The sequence below is a fragment of the Gracilinanus agilis genome, chromosome 3 (assembly GCF_016433145.1).
Source record: "Gracilinanus agilis isolate LMUSP501 chromosome 3, AgileGrace, whole genome shotgun sequence".
NCBI classification, from domain to species: Eukaryota; Metazoa; Chordata; class Mammalia; order Didelphimorphia; family Didelphidae; genus Gracilinanus; species Gracilinanus agilis.
The window spans coordinates 488,461,801-488,484,144 of NC_058132.1; the positions used below are offsets into that span (position 1 = coordinate 488,461,801).

A 22,344-nucleotide genomic window follows, 5' to 3' on the forward strand; every position below is an offset into this window, starting at 1 on the left:
AGGGAATGACTCTTGATATTAGATATTTGTGTCAATTCTAATATATCTTGGATATCAGACTTTTATGAAAGATTTCATGCAATGATTCTTTTCCCTAAAATCAACTTCTTTACTTATTCTGTTTATACTAAGCTGTTTAATCTTAAACAAGTAAAATTGATTACTACTTGATTGCTTACAGAATTCTTCCATTAACCTTAGATTTGAAAGTTACCTTTTTAATTCAATAAGAACTACTGGGAAAACCAGAACACAGTCTGGAAAAAATTAGGTTAAGACTAATATTTTATACCATATACCACAATAAGTTCCAAAAACATATATAACTTAGATTAAAAAGTTCAAATCAGAAAAAATTACCATACCAGTTCCTTCATTCCTACTTTTTTCTGTTATTTCCTTGAGAGTCTAAAATTACTAATATAGTTTCATGAATGTAGACTTGAAACAAATTTAAATTGTTGTTCAGTTGTTTCCCACTCTTTCTGACACCATTTGGGGTTTTCTTGGCATAGATACTGGGATGGTTTGCCATTTCATTTCATTTTACAGATGAGGAAAGTAAGACAAACAGGTTTAAATGACTTGCCCAGGGTCACCTAGCCAGTAAGTTTGAGGTCAAATTTGAACTTCCAGGCCCTGTGCTCTATCTCTGTATCACCTCCTGCACAAACTAATTTAGATAGTATCAACATTTTAATTAAATTGGTGTACCCCAACCATATACAAAGAATGAATCTCCATTTATTACATAATTTATTTCTGTAAAAAAAAATTTATGGTTGTGCTTATGTAAGTCCTAAGTGTGTCCTAGCAGGTTAATACTCACATACATTAGTAGTTATTTTAAATGAAACTTTCCTCTTTTTTCCCTTGCTTTTATTAGTAATATTTCTATGACTGGCTCCTATGCCTATAATGCCTCTAGATTCTGGCTTCTTGATGAAGCAAGCTATACATTTCCTGAGAGGTGATGGACAGAATGAAACACATTTTTTTTGGATATGGCCGAAGCACAAATTCATTTTGCTTTTTTACGCATATTTATCATATATTTGAGAGGAGAAAGGGAAAGAGATTGAAGCATTTTTTAAAAGATGCATAGAAGAGAATGAAGGCCAGAATCACAGATAAGCAGGAAAGTTTTGAAAATTACATGTCAAACATGATATATTTATAAAGAAAAGCAAACTACATTTATAATAGAGATTTGAATTGTCACATACCACTTTTTCAGCTCTATTATAATTTTTAAAAATTATTTAAAGTCCTTTCATTTTTAATTGTACATATTTTATTTTCAGGATTTCTACCATTTTCCAAGTTTGAGAGCTACTGATTTACTGGCTACTATTGTTTGGCTGAATGACCAATTCATCAATGGTTCCTCTTATTTAGGAATACAATTTACTGAAATGGTCATTTTATGTGGTGTCTAATTTCAATTTTTTTAAAAATTCTGAAAAAATTCCCAAACATACCTGATCAGCCTCTATTCTTTTTTCTATATTTATTTTTTCCTCATTTAAAAAATTTTTATAAATTGTTTTTTTTCCTCTTCTGTAGGGGAAACCAAATTAGCTAATAGTTTGTCTACTATATTGGCTTTTTAAAAAAATCCCTTAAAATTATTTAAATGGTCTTTTTGTTTTTAATTGTATATACTTGAATGTTACTATTTTTATTGTTTTTCAAGTTTGAGAACTGTTGGTTTATTGGCTACTATTGTTTGGTTGAATACTGTCCAATTCATTAATGATTTCTTTATTTATGAATAAAATTTTTCCAAGGACTTCTTTAGCTACATCCCTGAAATTTTGGCATGTTTTCTCATCATTGTTACTTTCTTTTTGAAAAATTTCAAAACTGTCTATGCGTTGCTCTTCCACTCACTCATTATTCAGGATTACATCATTTAGTCTCCCATTTAAATTTGTCTTTTGTATTCATATATCCCTTACTAATTATAATTATTAGTTTTAAAATTTCTGTCTTTTCTCAATGCTAGTCTTTTTTAAACTTATCTGCTGTATTTTTTTTTTTGTCTTTTCTAGTTCTAATTCTTAAACTATCTGAAGTATTTGATGCCACCAATGACCTTCTCCTCTTGGATTTTTACTCTTATCTCTGGGTTTTCATGATATTATTATTTCCTGGTTCGCCTGCTATCTATTTTATGGTTCTTTTGCTAGTTCATCTAATTTTTATCACTGTCTTGTCCCTCCCTTTTCCTGCTCCAGTCTGTCTTACACACACAACCCCACTCCAAAGTTTTCAGTGTTCTTACACTGTACCTTTCATCTTATCTTCTACTCAGTTCTTGTCTCTTCCTATCTTGTGTTATTTACCTAGGGCTCTGCTTAATAACATATCAATGTAATTTGATAACTGATGATTAACATATGTAACATAATTAATAAATAAGTGATTTCCTCTAAATATAGATTTGACCTTGTGACTTTGCTACTTATTCAATTCCAGGAGCTTCCTATTGACTCTTGGACAAAACATAAATACCTCTAGCTTATAAAACCTTATACAATCTGCTCCCAACCTACCTATCAAGTCTTACTATATGTTACTCTACTTCCTTCACACTATAATTCTGTCAAATAGGCCTTCTCAATTCCCTTAGTTCTTCTCACAAACTGTCCATTTGCCACCTCTCTGCCTTTGCACTGGCTACCTCACATGCCAGAAAGGTACTTTCATTTTACTTCTGCTTTATAGAATCATTTAATTTTTTTATGATGAAGCTCAGGCACTAGCTTATACATGAAGCCTTTCCAAATAAACTCAAACACTAGAACTCTCCTTCCCAAACTGCCTTATAACTTTGAATAATTTTGTATATATTTTATACATATTTGTTAGCACCCCCCCACTGAAATATTTTTCTTTTGCAAAGAGATTATTTTGTTCTTTATCCAGGCAATCACAGTGTGGCATATAGGGGGTGATTAATAAATACTTTTTGATCGTTTATGATGATCTTTAAGAATGTTTAATATTTTTTCCTCTCTGAATTTGTGTATGAATGCACTATGCCCATGTACTCCCTTTTTTAAAGGCACAATACAATGCTGAAAAACAATAGCTATAACCTCTTTGAGAATCCCTAGGCTGTTTCATTTTTTAGTGTTTAATTACTCTCATGGTTAAGTTTTCCCTCACATTTGGCACAATCTGGTTCAGCAACTTCTACCCAACTCCTTAGCTTTGTAATCTATAGTCCTGAGAACTCTTCTTTTAACAGGACAATCAGTTAGAAACAATGTTATTATTAACAAGTCAGATATTTAGTTGAGTCCTAGGAAAAGGAACACAAATAAGAAAAGGAAGGGAAAAGTAAAGAAGACAGGATTGAAGGTACAGTGTAGGCTTAGGTAGGAAGAAAATTCAAAACGAGAAGAGAAGTGAAGCACCAACAAAAAATGTTTTGTAGACCATAAAATATCATATATAAAATGTGCTTTTATTTTTCTTATTTCTTAAAAATAGTAAATCTTAGAATTAATGAATTAAAATAATAGTTTTACTGAAAATAATTTCTTATTTACCTCAGTGAATTATTTTCTGCTTTTTGTCTGCCAAGTTCACTTTCTGTATCCATTGCTTTTCGTGCTAATGCTTTCATCTCCTTTTCCACAGTAGTTATGGTATCTTTCATCAAAGTCATGTTTGCCATTTGTTCTAGACGTTCATCATCAAGCTACACAAATAAAACAAGAAGACTGGTAGTCACTGGAACTTTTCTGCCTTCCTCTTTCAAATAGGGCACACATCTCCTTTCCAAAAGGCAGTTTTAGGCCTGTCTATATGATGACTAAAACCAAACTGGGACTAAACACTTTTCTTGGTCCAGCCTCTCAGGAGTTGTCTTTATGGCGAATAAGTGGGGGAACCGGCATGATCACATACCCACTGTATAGTTCAGTCATAAAGAGCAGTACTGGTTTGAGCCAGACCACATTTTCAACTCACAACTTAACAAGGCTGAAACATGCTATTTTCATGATTTTCTTTTATCCTATAGCCTAGTACTTTTTCAGCAAAAATCCCTCACAAATATGAAAAATACGCAATCTACATAGGATTTTCCCCTTTTGCTGTCAAAAGGGATAGGACTAATAAGAATGATTAAGTAAATTTATAAGGTAAGCCAAATTCTTCCTTTAATTTCTTTCATGAATTCTCAGCTAAGTGCCTAATATTCACATAGAGAAACCTAATATGGATCTTCATCTATAAGTTAAATTTAATGTTTTCCCAAATCTTCCAAATTACTTGCCTGATCTATTCTAAGAGAAAACAAAGCATTTTTCCCTACTTCAATATAAAAGTGGAAAGAAGTAACAATCATTCAGAACAAAGATTGAAAAATATAAGTTACTAAAATCAGTAGAAATACATTATTACTGAGGATTATGGATAAGGAAAAGAGAATTTGTTCAATTTTCTTTTTTATAAACATTTTTCTAGACCTACACTTTTCCCTTTAACAAGGTAAAAGCACAAAGGATAAAAAAATACTTTTTATCTTATACAGTCATATATCCTTGAATTAAAAAATTTTTTTAATTTTAATATATAAAAATTAAATAATCCATTACTTCATTTAAAGATAAATTTTACAGACAAAATCTAATTTCTTTTACACTGTGAACTGTAGACTCCAACTCTTCTACTCTCTGTTCCAGGTGAGCCTTCTCATTAAATGCAGTCTCTTGGGAAATCTATTTCAAAAACAAAAACATAGTACCTTCAATTTTGTTGCATTTGTGCTCCACTGGTATTAGTATAAGTAAAATGTCCTTCTAACCTTTAACCTCTCCCTCAGACTATCTCGTTCTGTGGTCATTCTTCGTAAGTCAGTGAAGGCCACATCTCTTTCTGTTTCTACCCGTCGTAAGATTGCATGGGCTGTTGATGTTGCTTTATTAGGAGACTTGCAATTTTTCATCATTTCTCGTCTTAGTCTGGCTATTTCTTCCTGTGCCTATTATATGTAAACAAATAAGTATATATCTGTTTTAATGAGTTTACATTAAATTTGCTTATCTATAGGCCAGTCTATATCTTGGAGATAGAGTGCTGGGCCCCACCCCCATCCCCCTAGAGACCAAGTCAAGGGAGCCAAGATAGGGGAGGGAGGAAGCACTCCCACTGGCTGCTGGGCAGAGGGGTGGGTGATGAGAGGCACCCATGGAGTAGGGAAGGAGATGGCCCGAGTGCTCCCCTCTAGCTCTGCTCCTCTCCAGCTCTCTGCCATGGTGTGAGCTATGCTCCCCTTAAACTTAGCTCCTCTCCAACCCCATCACGAGAATCACCTTCACCACAGACTCTGTGGTCCTTACCCCAAACAGGGGAGGGAGAAAGGTTCCCATTGGCTGCTGGACAGAAGGGTGGGGAAATGAGGGATATTCTCAGGCCTAGGGAGAGGGGTAAGGGAACAGCTCTGCTGAAGCTGGCTTTCTAGTAATGAACTCTGGAGGAGGGGCGTCAGGCATGCCCACAAGAGAGGGCTCTGCATGCCCTTTTAGGCACATGTGCCATAGATTCACCATCATGGTTATAGGCTAACCATGAAAATGAAAGCTTTTGGCTGAAGTGTGGGACAATTAAATTGTATATTTTGTATAAATTTTAGTAATATAATCAAGATTAAGAGCAACACAAAGTCCAAATAAATATGTATGTTTCCATCCCGAGTATTTCATGCCAAACTTTTGATCTTTTCCTAAATTCCTCATCTACTTTCTCTTTCTGTCCAGGCAGTTTCTCAAAGGCTTGAATGATTATCATTTCTCATTTGATTTTCATCTAAATGCTCTATACCATGTTTTCTCCCTTTCTGATTCTTAGATTTCTTCACACAAATTAACTTAATATATAATGCTATCCCACAACCCATGTTATCTAATTTTGTCAACCCACCAAGCCTAATAGCATCTGTTAGGTGAGATTTTCCTCCTTATATTGGGATCTAAAGTATTCATCTTACTTGTTGACCATATATGCACACAGATCTATAAAGCAATGTTTGTTTTTTTATTATTGGCTCCTTTCTTGGACTTTGTTTCCTGTGAAGTTTTGTGTGTCTCAAATCTTCTTTTTTTTCTCCGCTTATAGCTATTCTCCAAGGTATCAGTAAGTATTTTGGTGTATATATGTAGAACTTTCTTTCTACTCTTTTCCTTTTACTTAAAGTCCTTTTAGTCAGATTTTTTAGAATTCAGGCAAATGCATTCTTATGAGACCTTGTTCAACTAATCAAGTATTATTAGGCATCTGATATGTGCCAGTAATGTGCTATTTGCTGTGGATTCAAGTACAAGAAATGTAAAGACCCCTGCTTTAACTCAGCTTACAGGCTAATGAGGAAAGAAGTACATATAAAAAAATCATACAGGACAAAAGTTATATTTGTATATATACACATATATACACAATATACATATAAAACATAAAATATTTGTTTTTATTTATTTAACATATTAATTTATTATATAATATATTAGATATTATATGTAATTATATTATAAAATATAAATTTATATCAAATTTATAATTTGATAATATTTAAGATATTAATATATTAACATATAAATTTAAAATATTTTAAAAGTATTTAACCACTTTGTGTATGTTTGTATATATGCTTGTACACATACATACATACATACATACACAAAGTGGTTAAATACTTCTAAAAGGGAGGGCACTAGAACATTTAGGAGAGTCAGGAAAGATGCATAGAGGGGTGAGCTATGTCTTAAGGGAATAAGCCTACTTAGCAATGATATGGGAGTTTACAAAGTAATTAATTATCCTTAAAGATGTTTCAGAACTTTTCTATTCCACAAAATCTTGGATTTCTACCCTTTGCTGACTTATGCCCATCATTTAAAATCATCTACTATCCTTTGCCAAAATGATATACTCGTGTATATAAAAAACATCCCTACCCACAATAACAAAAAATAAAAAACAAAATTTTGTTAAGAAAGTCATATAAAGCATTTGTGCCTCTTAATGGCACTAGAAAGTACATATTTAGAATTTTGTAATCAAGCCATTCCCCAATCAACAAATAGTCAAGGGACATGAATAGGCAGTTTTTACAGAAGGAAATCAAAATTATCAACATACACAGGATGTGGCAAAGTTGGGACACTAATACACTATTGGTGAAATTGTGATTTGGTCCAACCATTCTGGAGGGCAATTTGGAACTATGCACGAAGGGCCTTAAAGGAATGCCCACCCTTTGATCCAGCCATAGCACTGCTGGGTTTGTACCCCAAAGAGATGATAAGGAAAGACTTGTACAAAAATATTTATAGCTGCGGTCTTTGTGATGGCAAAAAATTGGAAGATGAGAGACTGTCCTTCAGTTGGGGAATGGCTGAACAAATTGTGGTATCTGTTGGTGGTGGAATACTATTGAGCTAAAAGGAATAATGAACTGGAGAAATTCCATGTGAACTGGAAAGACCTCCAGGAACTGATGCAGAGCAAAAGGAGCAGAACCAGGAGAATATTGTACACAGAGACTGATACACTGTGGCACAATCAAACGTAATGGACTTCTCTACTAGTGACAATGCAATGACCCAGGGCAATCCAGAGGAACTTAGAAGAAAGAATGCTATCCACATCCAGAGAAAGAACTGTGGGAGCAGAAATGCAGAAGACAAACATATGATCTATCATGTAGTTTGATATGGATATTGTCATCAATTAGAGTTTTGATGTTAAGAAATCACTCTATAGCAAATATGAATAACATGGAAATAGGTTTTGAACAATGATACATGTATAACCCAGTGGAACTGCTTGTCAACCCTGGGTGGTGGTGGGAGATCATGAATCATGTAACTGTAGAAAAATATTCTAAATAAAAAAAGGAAAAAAAAAGAATTTTGTGAGGAATATATACACTTTTTATAGTGGGATAACTTACTCAGGTTTTTTGCCCACCTATAAATAAAGTTACCTGTTCATAAAGAAGAAAGGTCTTGTCTCTTTCAGATGTGAGAACTTTGACATTACCCTGAATTTCAGCCAAGTGACGCTCATATTTTTCCAACATACACTTAAGTTCCTCACGATCTCTTGTTTTCATAAGGTCTGATTCACAATTTGCTCCCTAAAATCATTACAAAAAATTTTATAAGTATTGTCACTTGGGTTTTTGAAACAAGTATACCTGTCTTTATTCTGCCTTGAACTCTATAGCCTCCTCTCTAATGGAAAAACCACACTTTACTGCACAGCTTTCATTGGCTATTTTTCCTTAGCTTTCACAATCGATCTTTTTAAACAAGTAAATTATATCTACTTCCTCACAACTCACTTTCTGCATAACAGATTAACAGCTTGTTTATTAATCATGTTTTAAGGTTTACAAAGTACTTTCCTCCCAAACACTCTCTCAAGTAGGCAATGCAGTTATTATCAGAATCATCCTTATTTCGTAGTTGAGGAAACAAGCTCTGCAAATTAGAGTGCCTTGCCTAGGAAAAAACAAGCTGTTACATATTTTAGGTGGGATTTGAATCCAGGACACTTCTAATTACAAATCTAGTACTCCTTCCACTCATAATGATGGTGTATGCAACCTCAATCTAAATATGCCCACTGGTACTTATTAAGCAAGTGAGATTAATATAGCTACCTCTAAAAAAACAAACCTTCTAAAAAAATTCATTTTCTCAAATTGTTCCAATCCATCTGACTGTTTTTTCCCTAAGCCAGTTATGTTTACTTTCAAAAAGCAAGATACATCATTTTATTTGTATTTGCTACACAGTTAAGAGTATCTCTGTGAATCACCCATTAGGCATGTAATGCTAAATCAATATGAAAGCCAAAGAAAATATTTTATTAGAATTATGAATAAATTTAGCATAACATACCAAACATGCCCTGGGAGGTGGAGAAGGACGCCGAGGACTTTTAGATCTACTTCGAATCATCTTTCCCAAATTTTCAGCTTCACTCTTGATTTGTCTGCTCCTAAAGCCTTGATAAAGGGATCAAGTCTAGAAGAAGATTTATTTTATGTTTTTTCAGTCTAAAATGATCTTGCCAATGAGGAAAAAATTAGGTAGTTTAGTGGAAGCTAAGTAAGATTAGTCTTTTTTAAATAAAATAAGATTTGATAATCATTCAAGGTTCTAAAAGAAAATTTGATTTTTTCATTAAAGTCTGTAATTACATAATTTCTAATTCATTCCTTTTTTTAAAATAAATTTTTGTTGATGTCTTGTTTCTTATATGACCATAGTCACACATAATCTCATCCCACTCATTTTGGGGGTTGGTCAGGGATTCTGGAATGCAAGTAGATTCTTGGTCACCTCTTTTGGTAGGCAAGACCAGTCAGCCAGTATTTTTGACTGCCTCCCAAGAGAAGGTCTGTGAGTCTTGTTGCCAGCTTCCGCCCCAGGAGGAAGGATAAGCGAGTGAAAGCGAAACCACAGTGAGATTCAGAGCATAGAAAACTGAAGCAGAGAAGGGAGTATATAAGTAAAGAGAAAGGCTCAAGGTATGGGGGAGGTTTGATCCTGACTCTGAAGAGTTCCCTTGGATGTGCATGGGTGTGACATGTCAGGAGTGGAGCGAGTATGGAGTCTCAGAGTATGCATTTTCAGTCTCCCATGCGGGGTCCAGCCAGAAATGAGGCAAAGTAAGTGCTATATGTGTTTAAGAGATCCAGGGAAGAGAAAAGTTGGAGAAGGTTCCCAAGTCTGTTGAAGATCTGCAAGGTTGAACAAACTCTGGCTAGCTCAGTCAAGACACAGGTTGCACTGGTGAGTCCAAGTAGTAAGCAGGTCAGATTGACCAGTTTTCAGAATATATTTGGACTGATGAATCCAAAATAAGAAAACTGGGTATTTTGTCGGGAGAGATTTTTACAGAGTTTTTAGACACCTTGATTCTAAGATAAACAAACACTGAATGTCAGAATGGGACAAAGAAGTTCAAGAAGAATAGCAAGAAGAAAAAAAAAAAAGAGTTCATACGAAATCCCCAGAGACAGCCTATTAGGGATTAAATTACAAGCCTAGGATAGTTCATCCCAACATAAACATATGGATAAAAAGGAAATGATAAAATTTTGTTGTTTCCAGTGGGGAGGGCTTCCCTTGGTAAAGGCGCCTTGTGTTGGCCCAGGTTTGGTTCCACAGAGAATGATTACATTTCCTTATAAATTTAAAATAGCCTAGACATAAGGACAAGTGTGCTTATGCTGCCCTCTAGCTGCCAGTGGTGGGAATGTTTATTTTAAATGAGAAAAAGGAGGAAAAGAAAATAATAGAATTATGTAAGGAGGAGGAAGTTTTTAAGGAGGACGAGGATAAGAATTTCTGGGATCCATCTGAAGCTCTTCCTCCTTCATATTTACCAGCTCTGCATACCAGCTCTGGATTTCCATCTTTCTCTACCACCTCCTCTTCTTATTCCCCAGGTACCTCCACCCTCACCTGAGGAGAATCTAGACTCTCCACCTGTTCCTCTTGGTCCCCTGTTTTGAGAACTTAAACAACTAGTGAAGAATCAGAAGAATCTGCCCCAGGAGGGAGAGCACACAGTGAAGTAGTACCCATTAAAAGAAGTCCCAATTGGACAGGAGATTGGATTTGTTAATGCTCCTCCTGAGTGGTTCTGAAGTGGATCATCTTATCTCAGATGAAGAGCAGGGCCAGATCAGGCAAGCTGCCATAAGGGCCTGGTATAATGAGCACCCTGTAGTCCAAGGTGTACTGGGGGGGTGAACATAAATTCTTTCTTCAAGATCCTAATTGTGATCATAGTATTCCAGGCCATCAGGAGAATATGAGAGATCTTAGGAGAATTATTATGCAGGGCATAAGAACAGCTGTGCCCTAGAATCAGATACCAGAATGAGGTGTCTGAAGCCAGACAGGAGAGAGATATAAGACCCCCACTGATTTTTTGAACTTTGGCCTAAATGTGACTAAACCCTGGCCTGATATTAGTAGGAAGCTCCAGAAAGTGGAAGATTAGATGAATGAGCCATTAGATGAGCTCTTACAGCAAGTCCAAAAGGTATTTGTGACAATGGAGCTATAGTAAGAAGGACAGACTAGGAATGGAACAATTCCCAGAAAGAAAGGATGGAACAATCAATTGGGAAGGTCTCCAGAAGCCACATGTGGCTATAGCTATGGAAAGGACTGTCCCAAGAGACAAAAAGAGCAGAAGATTCTCTCTCAGAGAGACTATAGACTCAAGGAGTCAAGAGCTCTGTGATTACTCCCACCCAGAGCCCTTGATAACACAGACGATCAGGAAGTAGAAGCTGCCTTCCTGATGGACATGGGCACTGCTAGGCCAACCTTTATTGTGCTGCCCTCAGGAACTAGGCTTAGTGACAGGAAACTTATTGTGACTGGGGTAAAAGGAAAAAAATTTCCTGTCCCCAATCACCCAACCAATAGTAGTAAAATATGAATAAGAGAAAATATCAGGGCAATTATAACTTGTAGAGAAAGAACCTCCAGATCCAATAAGGTGGGACTTAGAGGGAGCAGAGAAATTCTCAGAACTGAAGAGGGCTTTACAGTCAGCACTTGTGTTAAACCTGTCTTTTTTTAACAGACCTTTCTACCTGTTTGCTAATGTGAATAATGGAAGTCCTCTCATAAACTTGCGGAGGACAAAAGAGACCAGCAGTTTTCTATCCAAGATTTTGGATCCAGTAACAAAAGGATCCAGTAGAAAGAGCAAGTTGTAGCCACTAACTTGGTAAAAGAGAGTAGGAAATTAACTTTCAGGGGATTCTTAGTAGTTAGCGTTCCCCATCAGGAACCATACTACTTGACACCAGCAGGCTGATTGGTGGATCATCAATTTAAAGATCCTGAAACTTAAAGCATGCTGTCAAGTTTATTTAACTGTTTAGTGTCTGTCTTTGTAACTCTGTGTTGGGGTGTGTGTGTGTGTGTGTGTGTGTGTGTGTGTGTGTGTGAGTGTGTGTACAAACAGGGGGCAGAGGGTTTGGGAAGAAAACCTCCCTGTTATTGATGAGATAACTCGCTCTCTCTCTCTCTCCCCCATCATTCCAGATCACTGAGGAGGTTGGAAAGACAGAAGAGTGAGTTAAGAGATTCAAAAAAGGTACTTCAGTGTGAATTCTGAGTTTTTCAAACTCTAAGATAACTTAAATAAGTGAAAAGGGATTATGCCCACTGCTTTAGAGAAGACAGAGGCAGGTAAAAAGATCTGTTTGACATTTTTTCTTCCTTTCTCCTCTGATAGCCACAGAGAGAGAAGGTGGAAAGGAGGAAAGAAAGAAATGTTTTGATTTCTCAATTGGATTTTCTTAAATGGTGTTAACTTCAAGGTTGGATATGTGTATATGTGGTTTCAGAAAATCACAAATGGTTCTGAAATGTGCACACTGAACTGAGAAAAATGAATGTAAAGATGGCTCAGTACTACAAAATTGTCTATAATTGAGGATTGATTAATGTCTTTCCTAATCAATGTAATAGTAGCCAGCCTGTTTGTCAGGAAGAGTTTGCTTCAAGAAAGAGATGAGAAGCAAACTCATAACAACTGTTGGCTGTTTAATGAAGAGTAATAATTCAATAACTTATAGCATATAAGAATTTAGAACCAGCTTTATAGAAGTAAAAGGTGATGAAGCATTAAGATTTTGTGTAATCTAAGAAAGTAAAAATGCTATGAGCATTGGGAAAGATGTTTCAAATCGGTAAATTTTAAATGGAATTTGTTAAATGGATGGCTGCCAAAAGTTGTACTTTGGTCAAGAATGATTTCATTATTTAAATACAATCAATCTGCCTCTATCGTGTGATTATGTTTAATTATAAATTATTTCTTGATTTGTACTGTGGACTAAATTAATGTCTGAGGTCAATTAGATGAAGACAGTGTGCTAAGATATAGTATGTAAATGATGCAATTTGTAAGAATAATAATTTGGGCTCTTTTGAGCCACTAACTAGCAGGTAAAAATAATACCTAATGGAGTGAAATTTATTTGAATAATGATGGTGAAAAGCAAGTAGAAGAAAGTAAAGAGGAATGCTGGATTAGAATATGAAAGAAACAAGTTGTTAAGGAATTTTAATCAGAATATGAGGTTTTTTAAGTAAAGGCCATTGGGAAGAATGTCATAATATGTAAAGTTTCACATATGTAGGAGGTGGAGAAGGCAAAACAGAAAGTTCTATTCTGCTTTGAGCAGAGACTTTGAAGGAAAAAAAGAGTGAATATTTTAAGACTAGCAAGTTTAAGCAATGAACTCAGTTAGATATATTGTAGTGTAAGAAGAATCTGTAAGGGCTAGAAAGAATCAGAGAAAGTATAAAGAAAATACAGAATTGGTTTTTACTTTATGGGAAAGTTAAAGAGAAAAACATTTTATCTTGTGATAAGACCAAATCCATAAAATGGGTTCCTCTATCCGAATCAATCCATGCTGGCAGTCCAAAACGAGGAATAATTTCTTTTATGAGGATTTTGGCAACAAAAGCCGCTGAGGCCAGAGCAGTAGGAAAGGCTTCAGGCCACCTGGTCAGCTGATTAACTATGACCAGGCAAAATTTATACTGCCCAGCTTTCGGCATAGAGATAAAATCAATTTGTAAGTTCCCAAATGGTGTGTAAGCAAGAGGATGTCCACCAAAGGCTTTGCCACGAAAAGCATGTTGATTGAAGGCCTAACATGTAGGGCAAGATGTACATATTTTGGAGGTAATTGTAGTTATTCCAGGTGCTACCCATACTCATTTAACGAAGTCTACAATGCCTTGGGTGCCAAAATTCGGTCTAATCACAAATTTATTCATTTTGGGGGATAACTCCTAAATTTCATATACCTTATCATCCCTAGAGCTCCAGCCAAGTTGAACGGATGAATAAAGAACTTAAAACTATGATTGGCAAACTGTGCATGGAGACTCATCTAAAATGGCCCGAAATTTTCCTTCTGGCTCTATTTTATCTAAGAAGCCAACCCAGAGGTGATTTGCACATCTCACCATTTGAGATGCTACTCGGACATCCATCTATTCAGGATCAACCATTTACCCCTGCCTATACTTCATTGTTAGGAGGGGATACAACCATTGCCACATACATCAAAAAATTACAAACCAAATTGAGAGAGCTCCACAATTCTGGAGCTGCTGTTCAGGCAGGCCCCATAGATTTCTCACTTCACAATCTAAACCCAGGTGATAGCGTGTACATAAAGAACTTTAAATGCACCTGGTCAACTGAACCTGCTTATGGTGGACCATTCCAGGTCCTATTGACTACTCCAATGGCTACTAAAATTGGGGAGAAGGACTCATGGATTCATTGTAGCCATGTAAAACGAGTCCCTTCTGTTGATACTGAATAATTGACCTGTATTGAAATTGATTATTGATTGTATTTGTGACTTGCTACATCTGTACTTTGTATTTTTTTTTTCATTTTGTTATTGTTGTTGTTTCACTGTATTTGAACATATATTACCTGTATTAGGAAACCTGTACTGAATTTGAACTGATTTGCATTTCATGCTTTTTGTGAAACTTTTGTATTTTCTTAAATGTATTATTGCTTTTATAACTCCATTGTTTTACCTTATTTGCACTCACACTGTGGATCATGGCTAAGCTAAGAGGAAATGCATCTAAATTCTTGGGTAAGAACCTTTATATTCTACCCCACCTTAAGTGACATGAATTGCAACATAAGCATACATAATTTTTTTTCTCATTGCCACTGATTATAGAAGATATACATATTTTTTTGAAATTTTAGCACATTTTTATAATTGCATGTTTAATTTTTGAATTTGAAGCACATGTTATCTAAATTGAAAGAGTTTTTGATCATTAGATTAGTGTAGGTTTAGTATATCCATTTCTTCTAACTGTAACTGCCTGCCCAAAAGCCTTAGACTATTGAAACTGCCACTGGTATTTTGCTATTATGGGACTTAGTACATATGTCTGATTCAACGAAATGTCTGATTCAACAAAATGGGATCAACAAAGGAGTACAGATTTCATCAATATAGTGCCAAAGAAGCACATACCTGCATGATGCCAAGTGAGCACACAGGTCAAAAAGAGAAATCAATCCTACTAGTATTGCTAAGACTTCTATGCCAATAAAAAGGACTTGAACCTAGCTTAAGCATCGAGGTTGCGATGCTTAACATACATTAAGACATAGGACTCTTCGAACCATACTCCTTATAAAAATTTATGTCAAGTACCTAACAACTGGCTGTTCTGGCTCCATATTATATCCCTGAGAAGAAATGACAAAAGAAGAAAAGAAGAAACGACATAATATCAGACCAATAAATATAAATCTAGTCCTTTTTCCTAAGTTTCTTACTATTGTGGTTGCTAAGTGGGTAAGTGTATGATATTGGACATGGATTACTTTAATTGGACATTATTCAAAGACCTAGTGTGATTTTCTATATTATTTCTTATCTAGAATTTTTTCCATATGAAATTTTAGGATTGGATGTTTAAAATTTTTCATCCACTACTTATTTGGATTTTGTGCTAAATTTTCTGATGAATTTGATTGGCAGTGATTCATATGCCTCCTGCCTCAGTCATATATTCCTCTGTGATTTCATTGTTTCTTTCTATCCTCCTCAAGGGGGAATGTGTTTTTATTTCATATGGAGAATTTAGGTTGTTTTACAAAAGAAGTTTACTGCCTCCTGGAATCGACATGGAGATGCTCTTGAAGACCACATGGAGAAAGCATGACCCAGGAGCCTAAGAGAGCAACCAGATGTGAAAAATTTTGAACTTTGGGGGTTTTTTAATTCATTTGTCCAGTTTTAAAATTCATTTGTGTGTTTTAAAATTCATTTGTTTTGTTAAATTCATCTTTTTTGTTTAAATGTATTTGTTTTATGTATGTATCTATTTTGTTGTGAAAAAAGGGGACTGCCCCCTGAATATTTTTGTAAAAGAAGCACTATTTGATTTCTTTATATTGTAAAAATTGCTACCTTTCTCCCCTTGTATTGATGTATTTACCCTTTATTTATTGTAATTTTAAATTTATGTTTGTTATGATCCATTGGGGAGGTTGGTCTCCCAAAGGATCACAGGGGGGAATGTGTCATTTAGAATTATCCTAAGCCCTGGGAGACTACAAGTCCCAGGACTCTCTCTGCTACAACTTCCCCTGACACTTCCCACTTCCTTTGTGGGAGGTGTCAGGGAAAGTATAAAAGGGAAAGTTTGGCACCTTTTCATTCTCTCCACCCTGAGACCCTGATCTCTCTCTCAGCCCCTTTTCCCCTTTCTTCCTACCTCCTAGTTTTCCCTATACTTTTCTCTTTCTAATTAAAATAAAACCTAGCTATTCAAACCCTAAAGTTGCTTTCTGATCATTTCATTAGGGGCTCTGATCACTTTCCCCTGCCTGGGCTGGAACTGCTACCTTCCTTTCCCTTCCTCTACCTTCCTCTCTCCTTTCTCCCATCCATTCTAACCTCCTACCTTCCTCCCTTCATTTCAACACACAATCTGTAAACTTATAGGGCTTTCAGAAGCCATTAGAATAGGCAAAGTAAGTAAGAGAAAAAGCTTGTTTGAGTTATGTAATTTCAGGATAATGGAATTGGACCACTGAGAAGGTAAGTTTCTCTGAGAAATGATTAATGAGATTTTACCACTTATGGTGAAAGGCTCTTGGGATCTCAACAGATATTATCATGAGCTTGGAATTCAGGTATACCTGTCTGATGATCAATCCACCATTCATGAAAAGAATGACAAAACACTTAGAGAAGTGAAAGTCCTTATAATGAGTTGGGAGAAACAACCTTAGCCTAAAGTTAGGATGGGAATCTTCTGACTTGGTAAGGTTCACCAGATTCTGATGATCCCTGAGGGAGACAGTTATAGCAGGAGTCTTTGATAGCTCTAGCCTATATAAGAAGTCAGAAAGTGATAAGTCACTCTGTGTCCTCTTAAGGCATGAAGACAGTTATAATCTTTTCCCTGCCATTTCCTTTTATGACAAATTTCTATAATCAGCACAGAATGTAAATTGTAAAATGAAAGTTTCCATTTCCCAAATAATCAAGTAGATTGGTAGTTGAAAGTTAGAATTTATCAAGTGCTAGCTAGTGAGGTTTTTAATCATCTGTGGTCACTGTCAAGGTCCTGTAGAAATAGTTATAAAAGAGGACCTCCAGTTTTAATTGATCTGCAAAAGTGTTGTTCATAAATATTGTTGAAATCTGCCTTACAAAAGATTTAGCAGGAACATCTCAAATATCTCCACAATCAAATTGGAGTAGAGGGAGCAAGTTCCTGAGAAGGCCCATCCCTGACTGTCAGAAGATGAAGTTTGTTTACAATGGGGGAATATTATTACGTAAGTACAAGGAAGCCTACTGTTTAATCAATGTTATTTGTTGCTATTGTACTGATTTTCTCTGTCTCTATTAGAAACTTTGTTGAGAATATACAGATAACAGTATCGAGAATGCTGATTTTGAGGAAACAAAAGGTCCAAGATTTAGAAAAGATAAATGAGGAAAATTCTGAACTGGAAGCTGAAATGGTTCCTCAGCAATGGGATGGGAAAGCACACAGTTAGTGAAAAGAGAGAGAAACTGAGGCAAGTAAGAATAGCACATCTCTGAAATAAGAAAAGGGGGGATTGTGAGATGAAATTAAAATGCGTATGATTCTGAAAGTGAAATATTTGGCTTGCCCCACCCTACTCCCACTTCAATATTCCCAAGGCAAAGATGCCCAGTTGACTTTTCCAGGGGAAAGAAAGTCTTTAGTAGGTTTCAATAATGTGTGACCCTGGGCAAGTCACTTGACCACCACTGCCTAGTCCTTACTGCTCTTCTGCCTTAGAACCATTAGACGGTATTGATTCTAAGATGGAAGGTAAGGGTTTAAAAAACAATAATCAGAATATTTTCAAGTATTTTTAAACTATATTAAAATACATACTTACAGATCTAGGACTTTGTTGAATCTTCTAGTACTATATTATCTTGCTGACATCTAAGTTCAGTCTGGAAAATAAATCAACATGAGCAAGCATGTCATTAATATCTAAAATCTATGTATCTGATTTTCAAAGCAAAAAGTAACCTTTATGCTTCTTAAACTGAAAAAACAGCATTGAACAATAAGAATCCATTTTTTTTTAACCCTTACCTTCTGTCTTGGAGTCAATACTGTATATTGGCTCCAAGGCAGAAGAGTGGTAAAGGTAGGCAATGGGGGTCGGTCAAGTGACTTGCCCAGGGTCGCACAGCTGGGAAGTGTCTGAGGCCGGATTTGAACCTAGGACCTCCCGTCTCTAGGCCTGGCTCTCTGAGCTACCCAGCTGCCCCCTGGGAATCCATTTTTAAAATACCATGGAATTCAGAGCCATTTGAGTTAGGACAAAAAAAGACCATATCTTTTTAGTTACTTACTGCTTTCAATTATAAATGTTTATGTGATATAATAACACAAGATTTATGACATTTTCACAAGTAAATCATACTAATTTCATCTCTTAAGAGAGAGGACTAATAAAATAGATTTTGCTGATATTTATGAGTATAGGTTATTCCTCCTACTAAAATGTAAGGTCTTGCATGACAGAGAGCCATTCTAATATTTCTTTATATCTCCTATATAAACTTCCCCAAAATAGGAATTTGATTTTTAAAAAAATCTGTTTGGAATGAAAGCATTCCAGTATTTTTTAACTTGTAAAATTCTTCTCCTTTCAAAAAAATAAAATATCCAATGAGTTTGTGTACTTTAAAACTGGCTTTCTTTAAATGCTTTCCTCAGAGTTAAAAAAAAACCCTAAAATCTGACTTCAAACTATATTTCCAATTTTATCTTAAATTATTCCCCTTAATATATACTCTACTTTCCTATCAAACTGTTTCCTGAAATTGACATTCCATTTTCTGTTTCCACTCATTTACACAAACCACCTCATAAATGCATCATCCCAATCTGAGAATCCTTATTTTTAGGAATTATTTCCTCAAAATCTTCTCAGATTCTCCAAGTTGAGGTTTTTTCTGCTCTCCCCAAATTACCTTTCATTTACCATGTATCTGTGTTGGATTACCCTAAATATAGCATAAGCACCTTGAGGGCTGAAATTATTTAATTTTTTTTTGTATCCCTAGCATCTAGCACAGTGTCTTGCACACCAGGCACTTAATAAATGCTTTTTTCAATTCAGTCGATCAGCTCTTCAGACTATTGAACTCCACTAGGACAGTCATAAAGGATATATTTTAGTTAATGGCAATTAAGTCCTAGAGATGTGTTTTAAGTAGAATTTGGACAAACTCTAACTCTAGTCTAAAGATATACAACAGAAACAATAGTGGCCCAAAGAATCAGTGTCTAGCATAGTTCCTTGAATAAGGAAGATATTACTTTTAAAGATTTCACTGGTGATTTATGTGATGTCACTGGCATGAGTACTACCATAGATCATATCACAATTTCAACTATGCCTTAGTCTTCATGAGCTATAGCTGCCAAATAAGTTTATCACAACTTTATAAACTTCTGTTAATAAAATCTTTCTGAATAAGTAGGCTGGTGTTTGGATGACAAATGAAGTCTGTTTTGTTAGGCCCAAACTAAGCCTTTCAATTTGGTATAAATTGTGAGAATTTCTGATCTACCCCCATAGCCTTCATAAAACCAGTGTCACATCCATGCTATGAAGAAGTATCAAAGCATAACTTTAGAAGCTAAAATACTTACTATTTAAAAACAAAACAAAATTATTTGCTAATAGTTGTGATTTCCCAGAAAGGTAAGGGGAGTGGCAAAGCCCATAACAATAAAAACACTAATGAGAAACAAAATAGCTCAAATTCAACTCATGAAACTTTAAACTTACCAAAAAGATCCCTAATTATAATGAAGGACATGGGACAAAAAAAGGACAAAAAAAAGAAAATAGAATTTTGCTTCTTCCTATTCCAAATAACTAAGTTAAAGTTTTTAAGGTCCAAAAATGAAGTATGGAAGGAAAAATTCAGAAGTTGCTCAAAGTGAAGAATTCAAAGGTTTAGAGAAGAAAGCAAAAGAGGAAATGTATTTTTTTTCCTTTAAAAATAGTCTAATGCTGAGGTACCACCTTGCACCTATCAGATTGGTAATATGATAGTAAAGGAAAATGATAAATGTTGAAGGGGATGTGGCAAAATGGGGACACTAATACATTGCTAGTGGAGTTGTGAACTGGTCCAACCATTCTGGAGGGCAAGTTGGAATTATGCTCAAAGGCCTATAAAAGAATACATTTTGATCTTTTGATCCAGTAATACCATTACTAGTTCTGTATTAGTAAGAGATTTTTTTTAAAAAGGGAAAGGATCTACTTGTACAAAAATATTTACAGCTGTTATTTTTGTGGTAGCCAAGAATTGGAAACTCAGGGATGTCCTTCAATTAGGGAATGGCTGAACAAACTGAAACTGTGGTATATGATGGTGACAGAATACTATTGTGCTAAAAGGAATGATGAACAGGATGATTTCAGAAAAAGTTGGAAAGACCTTTATGGAATGATACAGAGTAAAATAAGCAGAACCAAGAAAACATTATACACAGTAACAATAATATTAAGGAACAATCAAATGCAATAGACTTAGCTACTAACAGTGATACAATGATCCAGGGACAAGTCTGAGGACTTATTGAAAAACATGCTCTCTACCTCCAAAGCAAGAACTGTTAGAATAGGAATACAGGTGAAAACATGTGATTTGTCACTTGTTTACTTAGGTTTATGGTTTTTTTGGGGGGGAGAGGGTTGGTTTTATAAAATTATTCACTTACAAAAATGAATAATACGAAAATAAGTTTTGCATGATAATACATACATAACCTAGGCTGAGTTGCTTGCCAGCTCAAGGAGGAGGGAGGGAAGAAAGGAAGGAGATAATTTGGGTCATATAACTTCAGAAAACTTATTTGGAAATTTGCTATTAAAATAAATAAATGACGTTTTTTTAAGAATAGTCTAGACACACACACACACACAAAAACCATCTTGCAATAATCAAGCTCAGTCATGCTTCAAAAGCAAACCTTTCTGCAGATTAATTTCCCTTCTTTTTTCCTTTTTATTATATTTTACTTCTTATAATACTCTTTCCTTCTCCCTTATAATATTTTACAATAAAATTATATTCTACACCATTGCTAATAATCATAGTTATTCCCTGGAGATGGGGGCTCATACAAACTGAAAATACAATTCTTTCCCAAATAACATCCATAGTTATTTGTAAGCAATAAGTGTCTAATAAATATTTTTTAAATTAGTGAATAAATGGATCTTAAAAATGGTCTAATGAAGAAATAAATTCTCCCTTTTGGATTAATCTCACAATATGACACTTTTGTCTAAAAGTGAGTTAGTATCTTGAGACAAAATATTCTCGCCATTCACCCTTGAATACAAATCCCAAACAGCTTCCAATCCTGCTCATTTTTAGAGCAAGATAGCCTTTTACGTTTGAGAAATTCTTCTGCTAAAATGCCTTCCCACAGGATTTCAAGAGTCACCATAAAGTTAAAACTATACAAAGACTCAGTAATATATGTCTAAATTCTTTGAACCTTGACCCGGCCTAATTAAGCATACTGTTCTTCAAGTCCTCAATCAAATCTAGCATTCCTTTCTGGGATAGTGTTTCTTGGGACAAAGACCTCTATAAAGGCACTCACCTAATCCAGAAGTACTTTTCTCACTGGCTTCTATCATTATCATATTTACTCTAGGCTAGAATTGTCAGATTCAGATAGAAACGGGGGCTATCTCTACCATTTTTTATATCTGTTACTCTAAAATTCACTCCCACCTTTAAAATCTATTCCAGGGTAGTATTTACTCTAAAACATATTCCCATATTCTAACACCTGTTTCATCAGATCCTTTCAAACATTTGAAAACTTTCTTCCATAAAGGACATGCCCTCCTGTGGAATACTGCCTACTAAAAGTATTGTTCTTATACATAGTCTCTCTTCCTGATACTATATCACATTTCAGTTAGTTGTAACTTTTCCAAAAGAATTTATATTGTAAAATTTTATTTAATTATGATTGCACTATTTGGGAATTTGTGATGAATAGAGCCCCAGCCCTATATCATCAACTTACCTATTTTGAACATTTCCAACTGGATGTCGCATAGACACCTCAAATTTAATATATTCACAACAGAGGTATTTATCTTTTCCTCACAACCTGGCCTTCTGAACTTCTCTATTTCTGTTAAGGGTATCACCATCTTCTTGATCAA

The 22,344-nt window shown here is 35.1% G+C and overlaps 1 protein-coding gene across 1 annotated transcript in view; it reads right to left on the reverse strand.

Annotated features, from left to right (window-relative positions):
* The window catches only part of TSGA10 (testis specific 10), a 54,895-nt gene extending 36,868 nt beyond the window's left edge, over nt 1-18,027 (reverse strand). The window contains exons 1-6 of the mRNA XM_044667021.1: nt 18,013-18,027; nt 8,931-9,047; nt 8,000-8,152; nt 4,823-4,999; nt 4,659-4,736; nt 3,561-3,712 (exon numbers count right to left, since the gene is read on the reverse strand). Coding sequence (XP_044522956.1) covers nt 3,561-3,712; nt 4,659-4,736; nt 4,823-4,999; nt 8,000-8,152; nt 8,931-8,981 — 611 coding nt within the window. The 5' untranslated portion in view covers nt 8,982-9,047; nt 18,013-18,027. The remainder of the gene's footprint in view (nt 1-3,560; nt 3,713-4,658; nt 4,737-4,822; nt 5,000-7,999; nt 8,153-8,930; nt 9,048-18,012) is intronic.
* Nucleotides 18,028-22,344: the final 4,317 nt, after the last annotated feature.